Source organism: Pectinophora gossypiella, chromosome 5 (genome assembly GCF_024362695.1).
Source record: "Pectinophora gossypiella chromosome 5, ilPecGoss1.1, whole genome shotgun sequence".
NCBI lineage: Eukaryota > Metazoa > Arthropoda > Insecta > Lepidoptera > Gelechiidae > Pectinophora > Pectinophora gossypiella.
This window is the reverse complement of record NC_065408.1, coordinates 9367535-9384287: the sequence shown is the minus strand read 5'-3', so window position 1 is coordinate 9384287 and position 16753 is coordinate 9367535. Positions and strand designations below refer to the sequence as shown.

Genomic DNA, 16753 nt, shown 5'->3' with positions numbered 1-16753 from the left:
TAAGCATAATAATTATTAAGTAAGTAAGCATTTTTTTCTCAAGTAAGTGACTGTAAGTTTTTAATAAGAAATAACGATTCTATAAACCTAAACCTATTTGAAGATTACTCTTACCTCCAGAAATTGTAAATGTAACACTTTGTGAATATGTTTCTGTGATACTTATTGTTTCAATATTGGCAGCATTATTCTCAATAGTACCAATATAGTAGTTTCTTTCAAAGCTGAGCATGGGCAAATCTGAAAATTAAACAAATAACTACCATATTATGATGTTTGGGTGTACAAATAAATTGGCCAATTTCAATGGATCAATAAAGATGACTATTTGAGTGACTGGGACATTAACCATTTGTATAGTCAGAAACAAAAGACCGTATGTTTTTTTAATGCTTTAAATAGCAAGAGATTCGCCCTCTATTACATTGGACTGAAATATAGCCAGCGAAAAATGGAAGTATATACTATACATCTCTGCCTACCCCTCCGGGGATAGAGGCATGATGCTATGTTATAGATTTGTTTGTTTACATATTTAGTGTTTATATTTACCATCGGTTATCGTAATAATAATAGTTGAATGTGTTGTTGCTCCATCGGGACTTCTAGCAATGATAGTAAAGATTAATTGTTGTCTACCGGCAATTTCATCATTTGATATTGGGTTCTCGAGTTCCAACGAAATAAAATTTTGGTTTTCAACAATTTTAAACCATTTTGAGTCATCTGTAATAAAGAATATTGTTTAATAGTTTTATAATTTAAGTGATAATCTAAAAGGAACTGATAATAATTATGAATAGTTTTTACCTCCTCCGAGAGAAAACTCTATCGTCTGATCGTGTCCCTCCGTTAAAGTTATTTGAGAATCAAAAGTGAAACCGTTGATTACAGAATATGACCCTACATAATAAGCTTCTTCGAAAGCCAGTGGCTTGACTTCTGCGTTTATTAGTTCAAGAACTATCGTCGCATGTGCTCTGGTATTTTCAATCTCTGCCTCTAATGAAAGTACCATGACATTATGCGCTTCAAACATGTCATCTGGTGTCTCAGGTGCTAATTGCAAAGTAATCAGTCCCTCCTGATTGAATACCTGGAAGTAGTCGGCATAGTCTAAAAAAAACTAGAAAATTCTTTTTTAAAGTGTATAAAGGAAGAAAGTATTATACATGACGCATTGTTCAGCCATACCTCCAATAAGAGTGAAAGTTATATCTGGTGAGTATCCTTCTTCTAAATTGATAGTAGTTAGAGACAAGACACCCTCGCCAATAGTTCCAGTGTAGAAATTTTCTGAGAATCTGAGCGGCACCGTAACCAATAAATCTGTGAAATGTATTGACGATGAACCATAAATCAATAAGTTAATTAGTTAACGGTACTGGATATGCGATTTATAATATCGGCAAGTAATAACTGACCTGAAAGATTAATGATGATGGCGGCACGTGCTGCTGGGCTATCGGGTTTATTGGCAACTACGGAGAAAATTAAGTGACTCCTGTCTCTAATTTGTGTCAATCCATCGCCAGTAATCCTCACAGACAAATTATTCTCGTCAACATCAACTAATTCAAACCACTGAGCATCATCTGGAAGATTTCAGAAAATTATAATCATATTTTAAACACGGTTTCCTCAGATTTCGATTGACCTACTTACCGCCAGCCAGAGTAAATAAAACAGATTCATCGAAGCCCTGTATCAGCCGGATTGACTGATCGAACTGTAATCCTTGCTGTGAATATTCTCCAGTATAATAAGCTTGCTCAAACACAGGCGTTACTATTTGTGGCGGTTTGATTATTTCTAATACTACTGTGGTGTTACCACTAATAGCCTCCGGGTAAGACGCTGTTATGTGTAGTAATATGAATGATAATTCGTCAATATCATCTGCAGGCAACTCATTCACAAGACGAATTAGCACATCATTTGAGTTCTGCGATACTTCAAAGTATGATGCATAATCTAAAACAAAATATACAAAAGTTTACTTATATTAGATTGAGATATAATCAGATATCAAAAGCGCGATTATTCGATCGTTTTTCGTTGGAAATTGGTTTGGGTCTGTTGTATGATCAAGTCACGTAGTCTCTAGAACCAATACGGCAAAGAGTATTGTGTCACAATATTGTTTTTACTGACCTCCCGCAAGGGTAAGCTGGACGGGCTCCCAGCCGTCGGCAAGTGTGATTGTCGGTGCGGATAATTCCCCATTTTCTATGTGACCCACGTAGCTGCTTTGTGTAAAGCGGATGATCACAGATTCCGGTGTTTCTGGAAATTTGAGAATTCCAAAGGGTTGCATGTATAGACAGCAAACAAAACAAGAATATTGTGTTTGTTAATTGGTCTAACCTTTTGTATTTTGACAAAATTATTCCCATGGTGATGGCTACCTCCCATCAAATAGCTCATCAGTTCGTTTGCCATCTTTTTCATATAAATATTAATACACAATATTTCAAGCTACTACATACCTTTAGGTAAATCAATTGATATAGCAGCTCTACCACTCACAGCTCCGAGTTTGTTTGCTACTATTGTAAACAGCAATAGATTATGATTTTCCAGCACTTCTTCTGTTATTGGAGTATTGCTATTGAGGATTAAAGTAATGGCATTGGCACCGATTTGCTGGATTGAAAAATAGGCGGCTAGTTCTAAAATTTAAAGATTCTGTTAGTATTTAGTCCATGAACAAAACTGTTCTTAACGTAACCAAACTACTTACCTCCCTCCAAAGCAAATGTGACAGTGGCATCATAACCTTGTGTTAGTGACATAACTTCATCAAACTGCAGCTCATTTTCATGGTACACTCCTCTATAATAAGCTTCGTTGAATATTGGGTGTATAATTTCTACCTTTACGATATCTATTACAATGGTAGTTGAAACTGGCACGGCTCTTTCTCTTGTGGCCTCAACCTCTAGCAGAATTAAGCTATTTTCCTCGATTACGTCGTCAATAGGTGTGTCTCCAATTTGAATTGTAATTTCGTTATTCGTATTTTGTAACGTAAAATACGATGCATATTCTGAAAATATATTAATATTTAAATAAAGAAGTATAAAATCAGTTATTTATAGAAAATTATAAAAAGCATGGTGACGTAATTATTTTGTAAAACTTACCTCCAGTTATAGTTAGGACGGTGCCACTCTCATATCCAGTTTCAAGAACAATGTTTTCTAAAATTAATTCATTTTCTTCGAAAGATCCAAGGTAAGTATTCTGCGAAAATCTCATTACGGTGGAATCAGTCAGTTCTGAAAAACAATAAATTGTTTTATTTTATAGAATAATTAAAAAAAAAATACAAGATCACACACAGTACAGTAGTACATACAGTTAGCTATATATAAGATAACTTTTGTTACCGTTGAGCCTTTGAGGGGAAAATGTTCGTTTATTACGAACAAGTTGTCTTTTGTTGCCTTGTGGTTTGGCCCTCCGGTCCGTCGAAGGCCCATATTGCTCTATGGGTTCTGCCTTGTTACCTGTCTACTGGCAGACTTTCGATACAAAAATAATCAGAAATAAATGAAATATATTTACCTTCAGGGAAGGTTACAATTATCGCAGCGTGACTTCCTACTGTTAGAGGCTTGTCAGCTATCACGTTAAAGAATAATACTTTTTCCCGGAATATAACTTCCGGTGGAATGTCCGACACAAGCGTTATCTCCACATTGTCCTCAATATTGCTCATTTGGAAATATTGGGCATGTTCTGTAAATAATTCAATTAAAGAGTTAATTTAGGGTTTACCCACAAATCAAAACGCTTGTGAACGCTTGTGAACGCTTGTGCAAAATTAATTAATAGGAATTCTTAATGATATTATTACATTATGAAAATTTCGTCTGATTTAGAATTTTTATCTTCTATTTTGACTTAATTTCTTACAAGCAATCACATCAATGTTTCATTGATAAGACAATCATAATTTTATAATTTTATTAATAGATTGGTTATATATAGTACCTATAATTAGGTTAAAATTTAAGAGTAATCTATACAGGTTTTGATTTCTCACGAATGCTGTCTTTTACAAATACTGTACCATGTTCTGCATGTAGTGTCTATAATATATATAAAAAAAACTGAATAAAGTATACCTAGCAAACTTACCTCCTTCAATTCTAAACGTAACGCTGTTATCATAGCCTTGCAATAAACGGATAGTTTCAATTTCAATATTTCTGGCTTCCAAGTAATTAGCACGGTAAATATTTTCAGTGAACACAGGTGTAGTAATATCTTGTTTTATTATTTCTAAGACTACCGCAGTAGTTGCTGGTAGGGCGTGGACACCGTTCGCACTCAGAGTTAGCGTAAGAAAATTGTTTTCTATAATAACATCATCCGGGAGCGCGTTAGGCAAACTTATAGTCACTTGATTCTGTATTGATGATATATCGAAGTAACTGGCATAGTCTGAAACGTTATAGAAACATTTTGAATTGAATATTGTCTGTATATATTACGAAAAATTTGTATTTAATATAAATCACAAAAAACAATATAGAACAGTAAAGTTTTTAGATAAAATAAGTTTGAATTGTGTGTGCGTAAGTAATAATAGGAAGTTCCTACTTCCCCGATAAAGGGATTATTGAGTGATACAGAAGCATACATTATTCAGGGAGCCGAGTAACCACTTATTAAAATAAAAGGCGTACAAATTTTGCACGCCATGCGCCGCAAGCCTCGTATGTACATTCATATTCTTTTTTTTTCGACATGACTTATTGTAGATTTGCCGCCAATGGCTTTAACTACTTGGCCGGACAAATGGGGAGCGCTGAGGGCTACAACAGGCCTGAGGGTGCTCAGTTGGGCGCGAACCTCGGCTCAGGGCGTCGTCTGATAGGAAGAATATTTGAAAGAATTCAAGGACCCTAGTGGGTCGATACCCTACCTTACCCTACCCCACCTACCCTACCCTACCTTCCTTCCTAGGGTCCTAGGGTAGGTGAGTGATTGGGACAAGAGCGCAGCTCTTAAATAGAGAGAGAGAGGGAGAGTGGGTCGATAGCGATAAGCGCTGAATGAGGGAAATGGTCTACCACGCCGGCGGGGTCGGTATAGGGGTTCTGGAGTGTTTGGTGTCGCGAGCTGATTGGCAGCCTATATGGCTAGAGTAATCGGGTCGTCGGGATCATTCATATTCGTGGCGACGCATGTGGTAAGTAAGAACACATATTTAGTAAGGCGTGCGTCGTGTGGCGTGCGGGGTACATATCTCGCAATCCGCCTCAAGGAACATTAATTTACTACCTAATAATTTTCATCCTCAAGACGTTGATGTAGCAGTTAAAAATATTAACGAAGATTTAGAACGTATATCCGATTGGTCTCAACGTAACTGCCTCGTATTGAACCCTGATAAGTCGAAATTCATGGTATTAGGAACTCGTCAGCAAGTTGATAAAATTATCTCTAGTAAACCTACTATAATGTTGCAGGGTAACCTGATTTGTCGCACAGAGGAAACGCGGAATTTAGGACTAACGTTTGATGCTCTACTTCGATTTGAAACCCATATAAAAGACATTGCACGGAATTGTTTCTATCGCTTAAAAATTTTATACAAAATTCGTGACCTCCTTAATGTACAACTTCGTATACGGCTCGTAGAATCTTTAATACTGTCCAGGTTTAATTATGGCGATACAGTTTATGGTCCACGGCTATTAGAGAAGACTAAAAAAATAATTCAACGTGTCCAAAATGCTTGCATGAGATTCTGTTATAAAATTCCACCACGGAGTCACGTAACCCCGTACTATAATTCCTCAAAGATCCTCAAAATGTCGAGTAGACGCCACATTCATCTCGCTACTCTACTTTTTGGAGTTATTAAAACACATAATCCAAATTATTTATACAAAAAACTTAATTGGTCAAATCGAATGCGACTACACAACCTTCATATTGGTAGACACAAGTCCAATTCCTTCAGAGGTAGTTTCAAATATGCCGCAGCCAAAATTTGGAATAACCTACCTCCACCCTTACGTACCGCTAAATCTATTATCTCGTTTAAAAATAAAATTAAGACATTTGTAATTAATATACAGTTTCAACATTCTGCCAAAAATACCCTTATTTTCTAATTTTAATTTTAATTGTTATTTTACCTCCTACTCTGTATACGCAACGCTTATCTTTATATTTAACTGGTTTCATAATTGTATGACAACCAGCAACAATTTATTTAAGCGACCAAAATTTACCTATAGTTATCCTAACTATCCGGGCCATACGTTTCACATACTGACACACACCCTATTCACACAAACACACACGCACTTTTACACACCCTCTTAACGAACATACGCACACACATCCTAACAAACACACGCAAATATACCCTCTACTTGCACACTTTATTAACACAGTTCATTAATTTTAAATTTGTTCTGATTATTATCTAGATTTAAGCATTTATATTATTTTGTTTTAGTGTTTTTGGGGCACAGCTGAAAATCAGCGTTGTGGCACTCCCTCAATGTCGGAGTGTCACAACATATGGCTGAGCTGACGTCCCTTTTTAGAAATAAGTTTTTAATTACTTTGTCACTCCTACTGTGTACCAATACCTACTTATACCTAAATGATTCTATCTACCTAGATCGAGGCGTGATCATAATTTGTGACAAAGTGTAATGAAAATCCTAGGTAAGTAAGTACAATATATATTTTTTCTACGATTACTAAATAGTACTCTTTATTCTTCTATTTATAAACGACCAAAATGTACAATGTACGTTATAGATTGTTTTAAGTTTACACGGTTATTATCGTAATTAAAACACAAAATAACGGGAGTTATGGAGTGTCAAAATATCGGGAGTCTCATATCCCTGATTAAACGCGGTAAGAACCCGTTATTATGTGTTTTAAATTTCAATGTACATTGTTTGAGATTTCGCGGGTGGTCATCAATGTTATATACGAAACTCTTGACATCGCTTCTTAGATTATAGTAACAAGTTGTTTGTCATAAATAAAATTCCTTAGTTAGAATACTTATAGAGGTACATGCTTTTGTTTACCTATGCAATACACATTTATAGTGTGGTTTGTCATTTTCATCGGTATTATTATGCAGATAAGAGTCACATAAAAATACATTTATTGTGTATCAGTATCAAGAATATTTTGGTATTTTGATAATGAAATACTTACAAAGATAATATTGTAAAACGTATTTAGATAACTGTCATTGGGGTATTAATATTATTATCGCGTTCGCGTTTAAGAGTAAAGTTACAGACTTTCAATCTTAACAACTATGACATGGTTACATCACCAGATGGAAATTGTTCGGGATTCGGTTACAGGTAACATTGGTTGTGCAACCAGCCCCCGCGGCACGAATACGGCGCTAATTATATCGAGGGTTTTGACCAATAGACGCAGCGAATGCTATCTACGTGGATAGACGTCGTACGGCTATTGGTTGCCGGCGATTGCCGTGCATTACGAGGTATTCTGTAGATGGCGCCACCATGGTGTTCTAGTACGATAGGGCTCTTAGTGCTTATTGCACTTTATAAACCCACTTAGGGTAGGGCTCCACATAAGATCCGGTAGAACCCAAAGACAGGTTTATTACTTTTGCAGGGTTTTGAGCCACCCACTTTGTATGCAAATAGGGACTTTGTAATGTTAATCATATGAATGCTTCTAGGTTCCCGGTCTTTTGGAAGTGTAACATGTGTACGACAAAATAAACTATTAAATAAATATTGTTTCCAACAAACCTCCAGTCAACATAAACGTCACATCGTCAGCATAACCGGTACTTAGGACTATGGACTGATGTGTCAATGTAGTCTCTTGAACAGTTCCACTGTATGAAGAAGCTTGAAAAGCCAATTCCCTTGCTGAAAAAAGGAAATATATAAAGGTACTTATAGTTAAAATATCTTGAGAGAACGTACGTAGAGTAAAGGTAATTTTCATAATCCAAATCAATTTGATATAGAAATCTGGCTGCCATAAGTATAAATAATATCTTTGATTTAGGGTTTTTGTTTAAGTATATTAATAATAAGGTGTCGTAAGCTGTTGCATTATATACGAGTATGTATGAGTTTGTAATCTGTATGAAAGATACCTAAATACATAAGAATTACGACCTGACACCATGTTGAAAATGGTCACCTTTGTCGCTTTTTAAATGGTAGAAGGCATTATAAAACGTTTAAGTCTTTTCAAGATAAGGAGCTTATACGTAAGAAGCATTACTCTTCTAGTCTTATCACTGCTATAAATAAAATAAAAAGATGCGTCGTTCTCACTCATGCGTCATTTTTTTTCACCAAGTTGTGGTCGCGTTTGACCATAACCACACTTGATGGTAAATGAAAATGTGGCACATGCTTACTAATAACCTATAAACTTGTAGTCTCTGTCTCGTGGGATCGATTATCGACCTCATTAACCTTGGGTTCAGGGTTGTTATTGAGCTGCCAAAGTTCCTGAAATAACTCACGTAACGACTACAAACTTACATCAGTATGTAGTAACCGGGACCAACGGCTTATTGTGCCTTCTTAAGCACGAATCATCTTACTTTAAGACAATCAGGTGCTCAATCTGCAATGTCCTAATCAAACCAGGGCTCTACGAGTTATTTTTGTGATATATTCTTAAAGGGATTTGAACCCGGGACCTCCGGAGCGTGACCCCAACATTCACCCACTAGACCACAGAGGCCGTTGGTTATAATGAAGGGAAAAAATACCTGCAGGCAGTTGAATGGAAATGGCCGCTGTAGAGGGCACAGATCGCGGTTTCCTCGCTTCAATAGTAAGATACAGTCTTTGTTCCACCCAAATTTGAGATGGTATTCCCGAAGTAGTCAAAGTTACCGTTGCTTCATCATTCGTTATTACGAAGTATTCCTCGTGACCTGAAATCATCGTAATGTTTTATAAAATAACCCAAAGTTCACTACCAAATTAAGAGCTAAGGCAATAACCGCGTTCTGAATTCCTGATGAAGTAATTTCAGTATAAAAATTATATGATTTACTTCGATTCTGCGCGAAAAGGTGGGGAATTGTGTTACAAAATTTGGAAGACTTCTGAAACGAATTTATGGGGTTAATCAACAGCGTGCAGAGAATCGTTAAAAGAAAACCTTTGGGAGTTCTCTTTGTAACTAACAAAGAAAATCTACTACGATTTCAAAATACGAATCGTATTTCATAAGAAATATGTGTGCTGATATGGATACGTTTATAATACCTATACAACATACAACAACATAAACAGCCTATATAGGTCCCACTGCTGGGCACAGGCCTCCCCTCAATCAACCGGAGGGGGTATGGAGCATACTCCACTACGCTCCTCCAATGCGGGTTGGTGGAGATGCCTCCATATAAAAATACGTCAGAGAAGTCAAATGGGATTTTCAAGTAGTTAGCAAAATTGATATATAAAGTGAAGTTCAGATTAATAGAAAAAAATACAGCAACTTACTTCCGGATATCTCGAAAGTTACAGTTTCGTCGAATCCTTGTACCAACGTCATTGTTTCTATAGTCAAGTCTGATCCGTCGTACTCCCCTGTGTAAAGAGCCTTCTCAAACACTGGAGTGACGTTATCATCCTTTATTATTTCTAGATTGACTACAGCCGTGGTAGAGCTATAGTCATTGGAAGCAATCACTTGTATGGTAATGAAATTATTGTCATTTATGATTTGACTGGTAAGTGGTGCCATGGAGAGAGTAATCGCGTTCCCTTGGACGTTGACGGAGAAAAATGAAGCGTGCTCTGTGAAAAAAGACACAAAGATTTATTATGTTAATAATATAAGTCTCTCATTTTATGCTAGGGATTGCTACGTCGATACTTATTCGGAGAGAAGAAGATAAAGCTTATTTTATTATTAGCCCATTTGGTTACGAAGACTTTTGAGAAGCTTTAAAGAGTTATAATTTAAGTTATGTTTTCATAGGATGCAATTTACCGTTTCATTTTGATTTTAACAGTAATATTGAAAGTATAATTATAGCAAATGATGACACGAAATTCCATAGTCTTTGTTACTCCGGTTAGAAATAGGTATGCGTTCATGTATTGAAAGTATACTTGCCATTAGCCAAAGTAACTTGGAAGCCATCTTCGTATCCTTGTACCAAATTCAATTGCAACGGTTGCAATACATTATCGACGATCACACCATCATACTGCGCGTATTCCAATTCCAAACCCAAAACTAGAATAGATAATATTTTACATTATAATAACTGTTTATATATTGCAGCACATTTTAATAGAACACGTAAATATTTTTCGGTACTTACTTGCGTAACGATGTAGTAAAACGTGGTAACGTAAATAAACATTGCAGTACCTCTGCGGCAATGATTGTGGTTTTCGTTTTGACCTATCTTACCTTTGAATGTACTCACTATTACTATGCTAATCTATTATCCATTATACTCCCTCTATTAATTATATTAATTAATATCTATGAACTATTCAAATTCACACCCTCATCGTTTACTACGACACCTTTACACGATTGTGAAATTTGGTGTAACATATGACGCCGACGTCGCAACGCATCGTGTTTTAACGACATGTCACACGATGCGTCGTTTGTATATGTAAAATGTCAAAATTCTGACGTCACGTGACGGATCTGAAACGCTCTGTGTAACACATCTCTTACGCGTTTACAATGACATTAGAACATTATGGAAAAGCCGATTTTGTACTTATCGATAAGAATGAACGATGTATAATACCTTCAGGAAGTTGCACAATAACTGTCGTCGTATCTCCACTAGTATATTCCCTTGTTGCTTTAACCACTAACACGAGTTGCCCAACCCTCAAAATATCTCTAGGTAAAGGTGTTTCGACAGATATTGTTATTGAATCCCCAATGGTCACCAATTGGAAGTACTGTGAGTGTTCTGAAAACGAATTTGAAATAAAATTATTTTTTTATCTGATATTTAATTTTATGGCTTTTTATGGCCGGTAACTTAGAGGCGATTTGTGTTTAATATTGAAATTTTGCCTTCCGAAGATTTCCTACACACAATCTGAATCAAAACAACGTAGGCTTACAGAAGGTATATATATACCTATACATATATAAACAAAAATAGTATAGTCATGATTTGTAATTATCTAATATAAAATTCGGTATCTCAATCTAAGAAGTCTTAGTCGGTTACTACTTAAAAATAAGAGTGAAAATAATAATATGTAGGTAACTTACCTCCTTCCAAAGCGAAGGTGACATCTTCATGAACGCCTTGTCGTAATGAGATTGGTGCTTCCAGAACCACCTGGTTGTCGGCAGTGTAATTGGCCAAGTAGAAAGCTTGCGAGAACGCTGGCTCTTCGGGAAATTCAAAAGCATCGTCGGCTTTTACGCGAATCGTAGCCTCTCTTGTGATTGGCTCGTCACCTGTTCTATCGACGTCCTAAGATCAAACCAATTTGGATAATACTCAAAATGTCATACGTTTTTGAAGAATTATCAATTTATTTTATTAGTAAAATGATAATTAATTCATTACAGACATTCTTTGCAGAATAGTTAAAACAAAAACGTAACTTCATTCACCACTATTCCAAATAAAATAATCTAGAGAAAAAATGCTTACTTCGCATCTTATTATTTGGTTCCATTTTCAAACTATCTATTTAAGTCAAAGAACTAATAAAAATAGAAAAAAATAAATTAAAATGACTGTAATCATCGGAAAATGTTTTACATATAAAAAATAAAGAAAAGAAAATCTTCTTTGGCATACTTTCGATTATTTTTAGAAAAAAATATATACATAGTAGGTATGTTCCTATATCTTACTTAATAATAAAAAATATATATTGTTACCGTAGCATAGATAGTAAGCTCAACAACATCAGACAGCGTCCTGATCAGGTTCTTAGTCCTAAGAAGTCCCAGGAACTCCTTTGGCGTAGATGATGGACCATTGTAAGCTATTTCGAAGTAAGGATTGTCTTGTATTTCGAATATGATCCGTTCAGTGGTAAGATCTACATCTCTTACGACGATGTTGTCATCGTCACAACCTGTGATCTGGACTCCAGGCGGTAGAGGTGGCATTATTGTGAACTCGTATACTGCACTGTCATCGTCTGTCTTAAATATTGGTGCATTGTTGTTCGTATCGATTACTTGTATGTCAAAAACCTGAAATAAGTAAAGTAGATAAGAAATTTACTGATACGTATACTTATTTATCTAGATTATTCCGAGTATGTATGTTATGTTATGTATTCAGAGTAGAGTTAATAAACGGTAAGTAATAAAAAAGTATAAAAAACATGTCATTAAAAGCAATTCCTTGTACTATTAAAAACATTAATATAAGTACGTACATAGCTGGTAAGGAGCAAGTGTTACTATTCACCTCTGCCTACTCTTTAGAGAGTGTAGAATGTTATGTTGTTGTTGTTCGTACAAAGGGTGTGCGGGTTGGGGTTGTTATTTGAAATACGAGATTCCCCTTCGTAAGTCGCTTCGGGATGGTTTATGTTTCTTGATTGTTTTAGTTCGAATGCATTAATGCTATTTATATTTAGTTCACATTGTTTCAGTGTAGTGTGTGTACGATAGCAACCGAATATCAACAATACCAACGCCTGAACGACCCTAATATGGCATTCAATTCAAATTGAAAAATATCTTTATTCATAGTGACACTGAATCGTCAATTTTTACATAACGAACGTCTCATCCGCCTAAAACTACTGCAGCGTCTCACAACCTGTATAGCCGGGGACAAGAAGCTGCAAGAAAAACCTCGGCACAGGGCCCTAGACGTTTTTTAAAAAAATAAATAAGTAAGTAAACATAAAATATTGTTATACAATTGAGTAATTTAGCTGCCTAATATCAGTTCTCAGACAGTTAATCCCATGCATTCATATCTTCTAAATAAACACTAACTTTATAATAACCTTTTTCTGTAAAGTTTATGTTTAACTACTGTCTTAAAACAGTTGAAAGGCAAATTCTGAATGTCAATGGGAATATTATTGTAAAAACGTATACATTGCCCATTCTTCTTCTACCGTATGGTGTCAGGATTATTATTCAGCCACCAAAGGCCCCTGACATGGCTCATGTAACGATTACTCACTTACATCACTAAGTAATAACCGGGACCACCGACTTAACGTGCCTTCCAAAGCACGGATCATCTTAGTTTCAAACAATCCGGTGATCAGCCTGTAATGTCCTAACCAAACTGGAGATCACAAAGATGATTTTTATGATATGTCCTCACCGGGATTCGAACCCGGGACCTCCGGATCGTGAGCCCAACGCTCAACCACTGGACCACAGAAACCGTTAATGTAATATTGAATTTTTACACTTTTTACTTCTGCTTATAAAGTATAAAAGGACTTGGAAACTTACCAAAGTGTTAGTTGAGCCCCCAGTACATTCAAATAGCACTGAGAAACTCATGGACTCCGAGGTTTCATACTCTTCATATAGTCTGTATTGCTCTTTCGTACTTATCACAAAGTTTGAGCCGTCCAATGTAACGTCAAGGTAGAGAGATGCATCCACACCTTCGCTTGAAGACGTCCCAGTTATTGCTAAAGAAAAAAAAAACAATCGGAATAATTACTTAACATTACATCCGAAAACACAACTAAGAAAATAAATCGGTAAAAAAGAAAAACAGAAAAAGCCTTATTAATTATTACGTTCTCAAGTTTTGAATTTAAAATCTCGTAAGCACTAAGGTATGCTTTTAATCTATGTAAACTGGACGAAGAAAATATCTCTTTTCTTCTTTATGATATTTATAAAATCTTCTGCCTAGTGTTAGTCAAGTCTTCGGATGACTTAAAAGTTCTGGCAAATGGGTTGGCCACTAAATGCACTTACGGCCACCAAGATCTACAAAAACACAACGGAGAAGCGTGATAGAGTTTACGATCTAAACATAATGTGCGTGTGCTTCTCTTCTTATCGTATGGGTTGTGAGGTAGAATACCAACCTCATCAACCCTGGTGTCAGGGTTATAATTGAGCCGCCAAAGGCCCCTGACATGGCTCATGTAACGATTACTCACTTACATTAGTAAATAGTAACCGGGACCAACGGCTTAACGTGCCTTCCGAAGCACGGATCATTACTATCGGACAATCAGGTAATCAGCCTGTAATGTCCTAACCAAACTAGGGATCACAAAGTGATTTTTGTGATATGCCCCCACCGGGATTCGAACCCGGGGCCTCCGGATCGTGAGTCCAACGCTCAACCACTGGACCACAGAGGCCGTTAATGTGCGTATAGTATACAAATTTATTGTAATCCGCTGCATGTAGGTAAGTTGAACAATGACCTTGAATGCGTAGTGAGAAATTATTGGGTTTCAATCGAAGGGCGGTGTATGGGCAGCGTGTAATCATGATAACTAAGGACGCTACCGGCACGGATGACTACCATTTTATTCCACTCATAAGCAGCGGATTATACATACCTTGGATGTTCGAAGTCCCTCTGCTGAAGACGGATCCTTCGTGCGTATCGAGCATTTCTGCTGATATAGTGAGGAGCCAGTTTGACACGCCATCCATTTGGCATCCTGTCAAATACATACACATCATGGCATCATTATAATTATAGCAACACCCTTGCAATACCTATTGAATATATTTTATGTGAATTATAGCGAACGTTTCCTAATTTATTTCAAGATTAAACACGGTGTTAGTGACATCGTAACGAATACTGAGGGGGATGATTCAGACCATGATTCTGAGTTAATATTAAATGGAATTTCCTGTCGGAAAAGTCATTAACTTTAGTGTTTTTTTTAATTAATTTCAGTTCCATACTTTTGCGACGGACAATTCCACTTGATATCAACTCAGAATCATGGCCTGAATAATGATTCCTCAAAGTTTTCGTTACGATGTCACTAGCACCTTGTAGTGTAAAAAAAAGACATTAAGTAAATCCAGTTATTTAAATCGATTGTACGATGTCCGAAAGAAACTGGGTTTTGGTCTATAAATAGTTGATAAAGAAACTTTTTGGTCAAAGGATGGCGAGAATAAAGTTTTTTATCCCTTCTATTTTAAGTCTTACGTTAGCATTTCGGGTGTCAGTAGACAACGTACTTGTCTGGTTCTTGTTGTTTGAAATAAATTTGAAACATATTGAAGTCGTTATTGAGAACACAATACGAGTATGTACTCAGCAAATAGCAGAGGTAACGTATCCGATGTAGGTATGGTCCTACTAGGATAAAGATAAAATAGGAAATAGTGTTCTTACTAAACAAAGACCATACTATTATTATCACTGGCAGTCTTTCTGCAGTATTTCACTTATTTGCATTAAGAATGACATATAGTTCGATACTTTATCACCTCGTCATAGTTATGTTGTGTATTATATATATCAACGGTTTTATCGTTTTCATACGAATTCCGTAGGCATTTCTAGTTATGATCTTTTCTAAAAAGCATCTGGCTGGTTTGACTAGTATGAAAAGTAGATAGTTATTAGTTACTTATTTCTAAGATTTTGTCCTAATCGGTACCTAGCCGATTGTTCTTAGTTTAATATGTCTGTAATAAAGGAACTTATGTTAGTATTTAAGTTGAAATAACTTACCATCGCCGCTGTAGAGTAATGCCGTTAAACTGGCAAAAAGTAACAAATGCTTTCCTCGCCACATTTTGTTTTACGTCGTACTATTTCTATGATTCACTGTCATTCCTAAAAAAGAGTTTTTCATTCATTTATATTGGTCTCACTTTGAAAACTAAATAGTTACTCACTTAAATGTCTACAGAACTCAATTTTACAGCTACTTACCGGAAAATTTTAAAAGCGCTGTGGAATAAAAACACTTTTTTGCCGATAATCCACCCGGGCGCAAATATAGTAAACGTCAATATCGCAATAAAAGTACACGCAAATGAGTACATTAAAATATGATTGTTATCAAGAATGTTCAATGAGTTTATGATGATTACTTATCTATCGATTGATATCTCTAAAGGGAACTGGCATGATAACATTATCAATGTGATAAACACAAACGTTGAAAATAATAACCAATTATAGAGTAATTAGGGATTAATACGTTTGAAATCTTTGCGGAATCTATTGATTAAATAGTTGCAAATGACATCACGTTTCATAATTAAAAGAATAATTTAACTATAGGAGAGTATAAATAATAGTTATTTACTAAAAAAAATATCTGGAGGTTTATATAAAAGGCCAGTTCAAAGCAATTCATCTAAAAAGCAATTTGACATTTGCACACATAAAAGTAAGTGCGCAATGTCAACAAATGTTGAATAGCAATATTGCGTTTTAGGTGAATTAAATTAAAATAGCAATATTGCTTTTCATTACAAAAATGTTGTTAAGTACCTAGTATGTAATATAATATAATGTACTTATAAAATACTATATCCTCTTCATTATTTTGTTGAAATCATTAACTTTTTTACGATTGTAGTATTCAAGTATACTGTCACTGGATTGTCATAAATATTTATACTTATAATAACATTATTTATATGCAAGTTACAAACACTTAAGATAATCGTTAGTAACAGTGATAAAAATATATGGGATTGACATGTCACCTTATGTCTGTTTATAATATAAACTTGAGGCAGGATTGCCAGTCGTCTGAAAACTTTTACTAAACGATCAAACGCATTCAGAAACTTAACA

At 35.6% G+C, this 16753-nt stretch overlaps 1 protein-coding gene across 1 annotated transcript in view; it reads right to left on the bottom strand.

The window, feature by feature from the left end:
* The window catches only part of LOC126366951 (uncharacterized), a 40724-nt gene extending 24735 nt beyond the window's left edge, over window positions 1–15989 (bottom strand). Inside the window, exons 1-23 of the mRNA XM_050010294.1 lie at window positions 15878–15989; window positions 15674–15778; window positions 14532–14636; window positions 13453–13637; window positions 11899–12219; window positions 11275–11482; window positions 10793–10963; window positions 10135–10257; window positions 9516–9812; window positions 8774–8941; window positions 7788–7910; window positions 4147–4452; window positions 3571–3744; window positions 3147–3281; window positions 2744–3049; window positions 2490–2672; window positions 2155–2286; window positions 1666–1974; window positions 1425–1595; window positions 1195–1329; window positions 811–1116; window positions 553–726; window positions 115–240 (exon numbers count right to left, since the gene is read on the bottom strand). Of these exons, the coding sequence (XP_049866251.1) occupies window positions 115–240; window positions 553–726; window positions 811–1116; window positions 1195–1329; window positions 1425–1595; window positions 1666–1974; window positions 2155–2286; window positions 2490–2672; window positions 2744–3049; window positions 3147–3281; window positions 3571–3744; window positions 4147–4452; window positions 7788–7910; window positions 8774–8941; window positions 9516–9812; window positions 10135–10257; window positions 10793–10963; window positions 11275–11482; window positions 11899–12219; window positions 13453–13637; window positions 14532–14636; window positions 15674–15737 (4222 nt within the window). The 5' untranslated portion in view covers window positions 15738–15778; window positions 15878–15989. The remainder of the gene's footprint in view (window positions 1–114; window positions 241–552; window positions 727–810; window positions 1117–1194; window positions 1330–1424; window positions 1596–1665; window positions 1975–2154; window positions 2287–2489; window positions 2673–2743; window positions 3050–3146; window positions 3282–3570; window positions 3745–4146; window positions 4453–7787; window positions 7911–8773; window positions 8942–9515; window positions 9813–10134; window positions 10258–10792; window positions 10964–11274; window positions 11483–11898; window positions 12220–13452; window positions 13638–14531; window positions 14637–15673; window positions 15779–15877) is intronic.
* Between the last annotated feature and the right edge of the window lie 764 nt (window positions 15990–16753).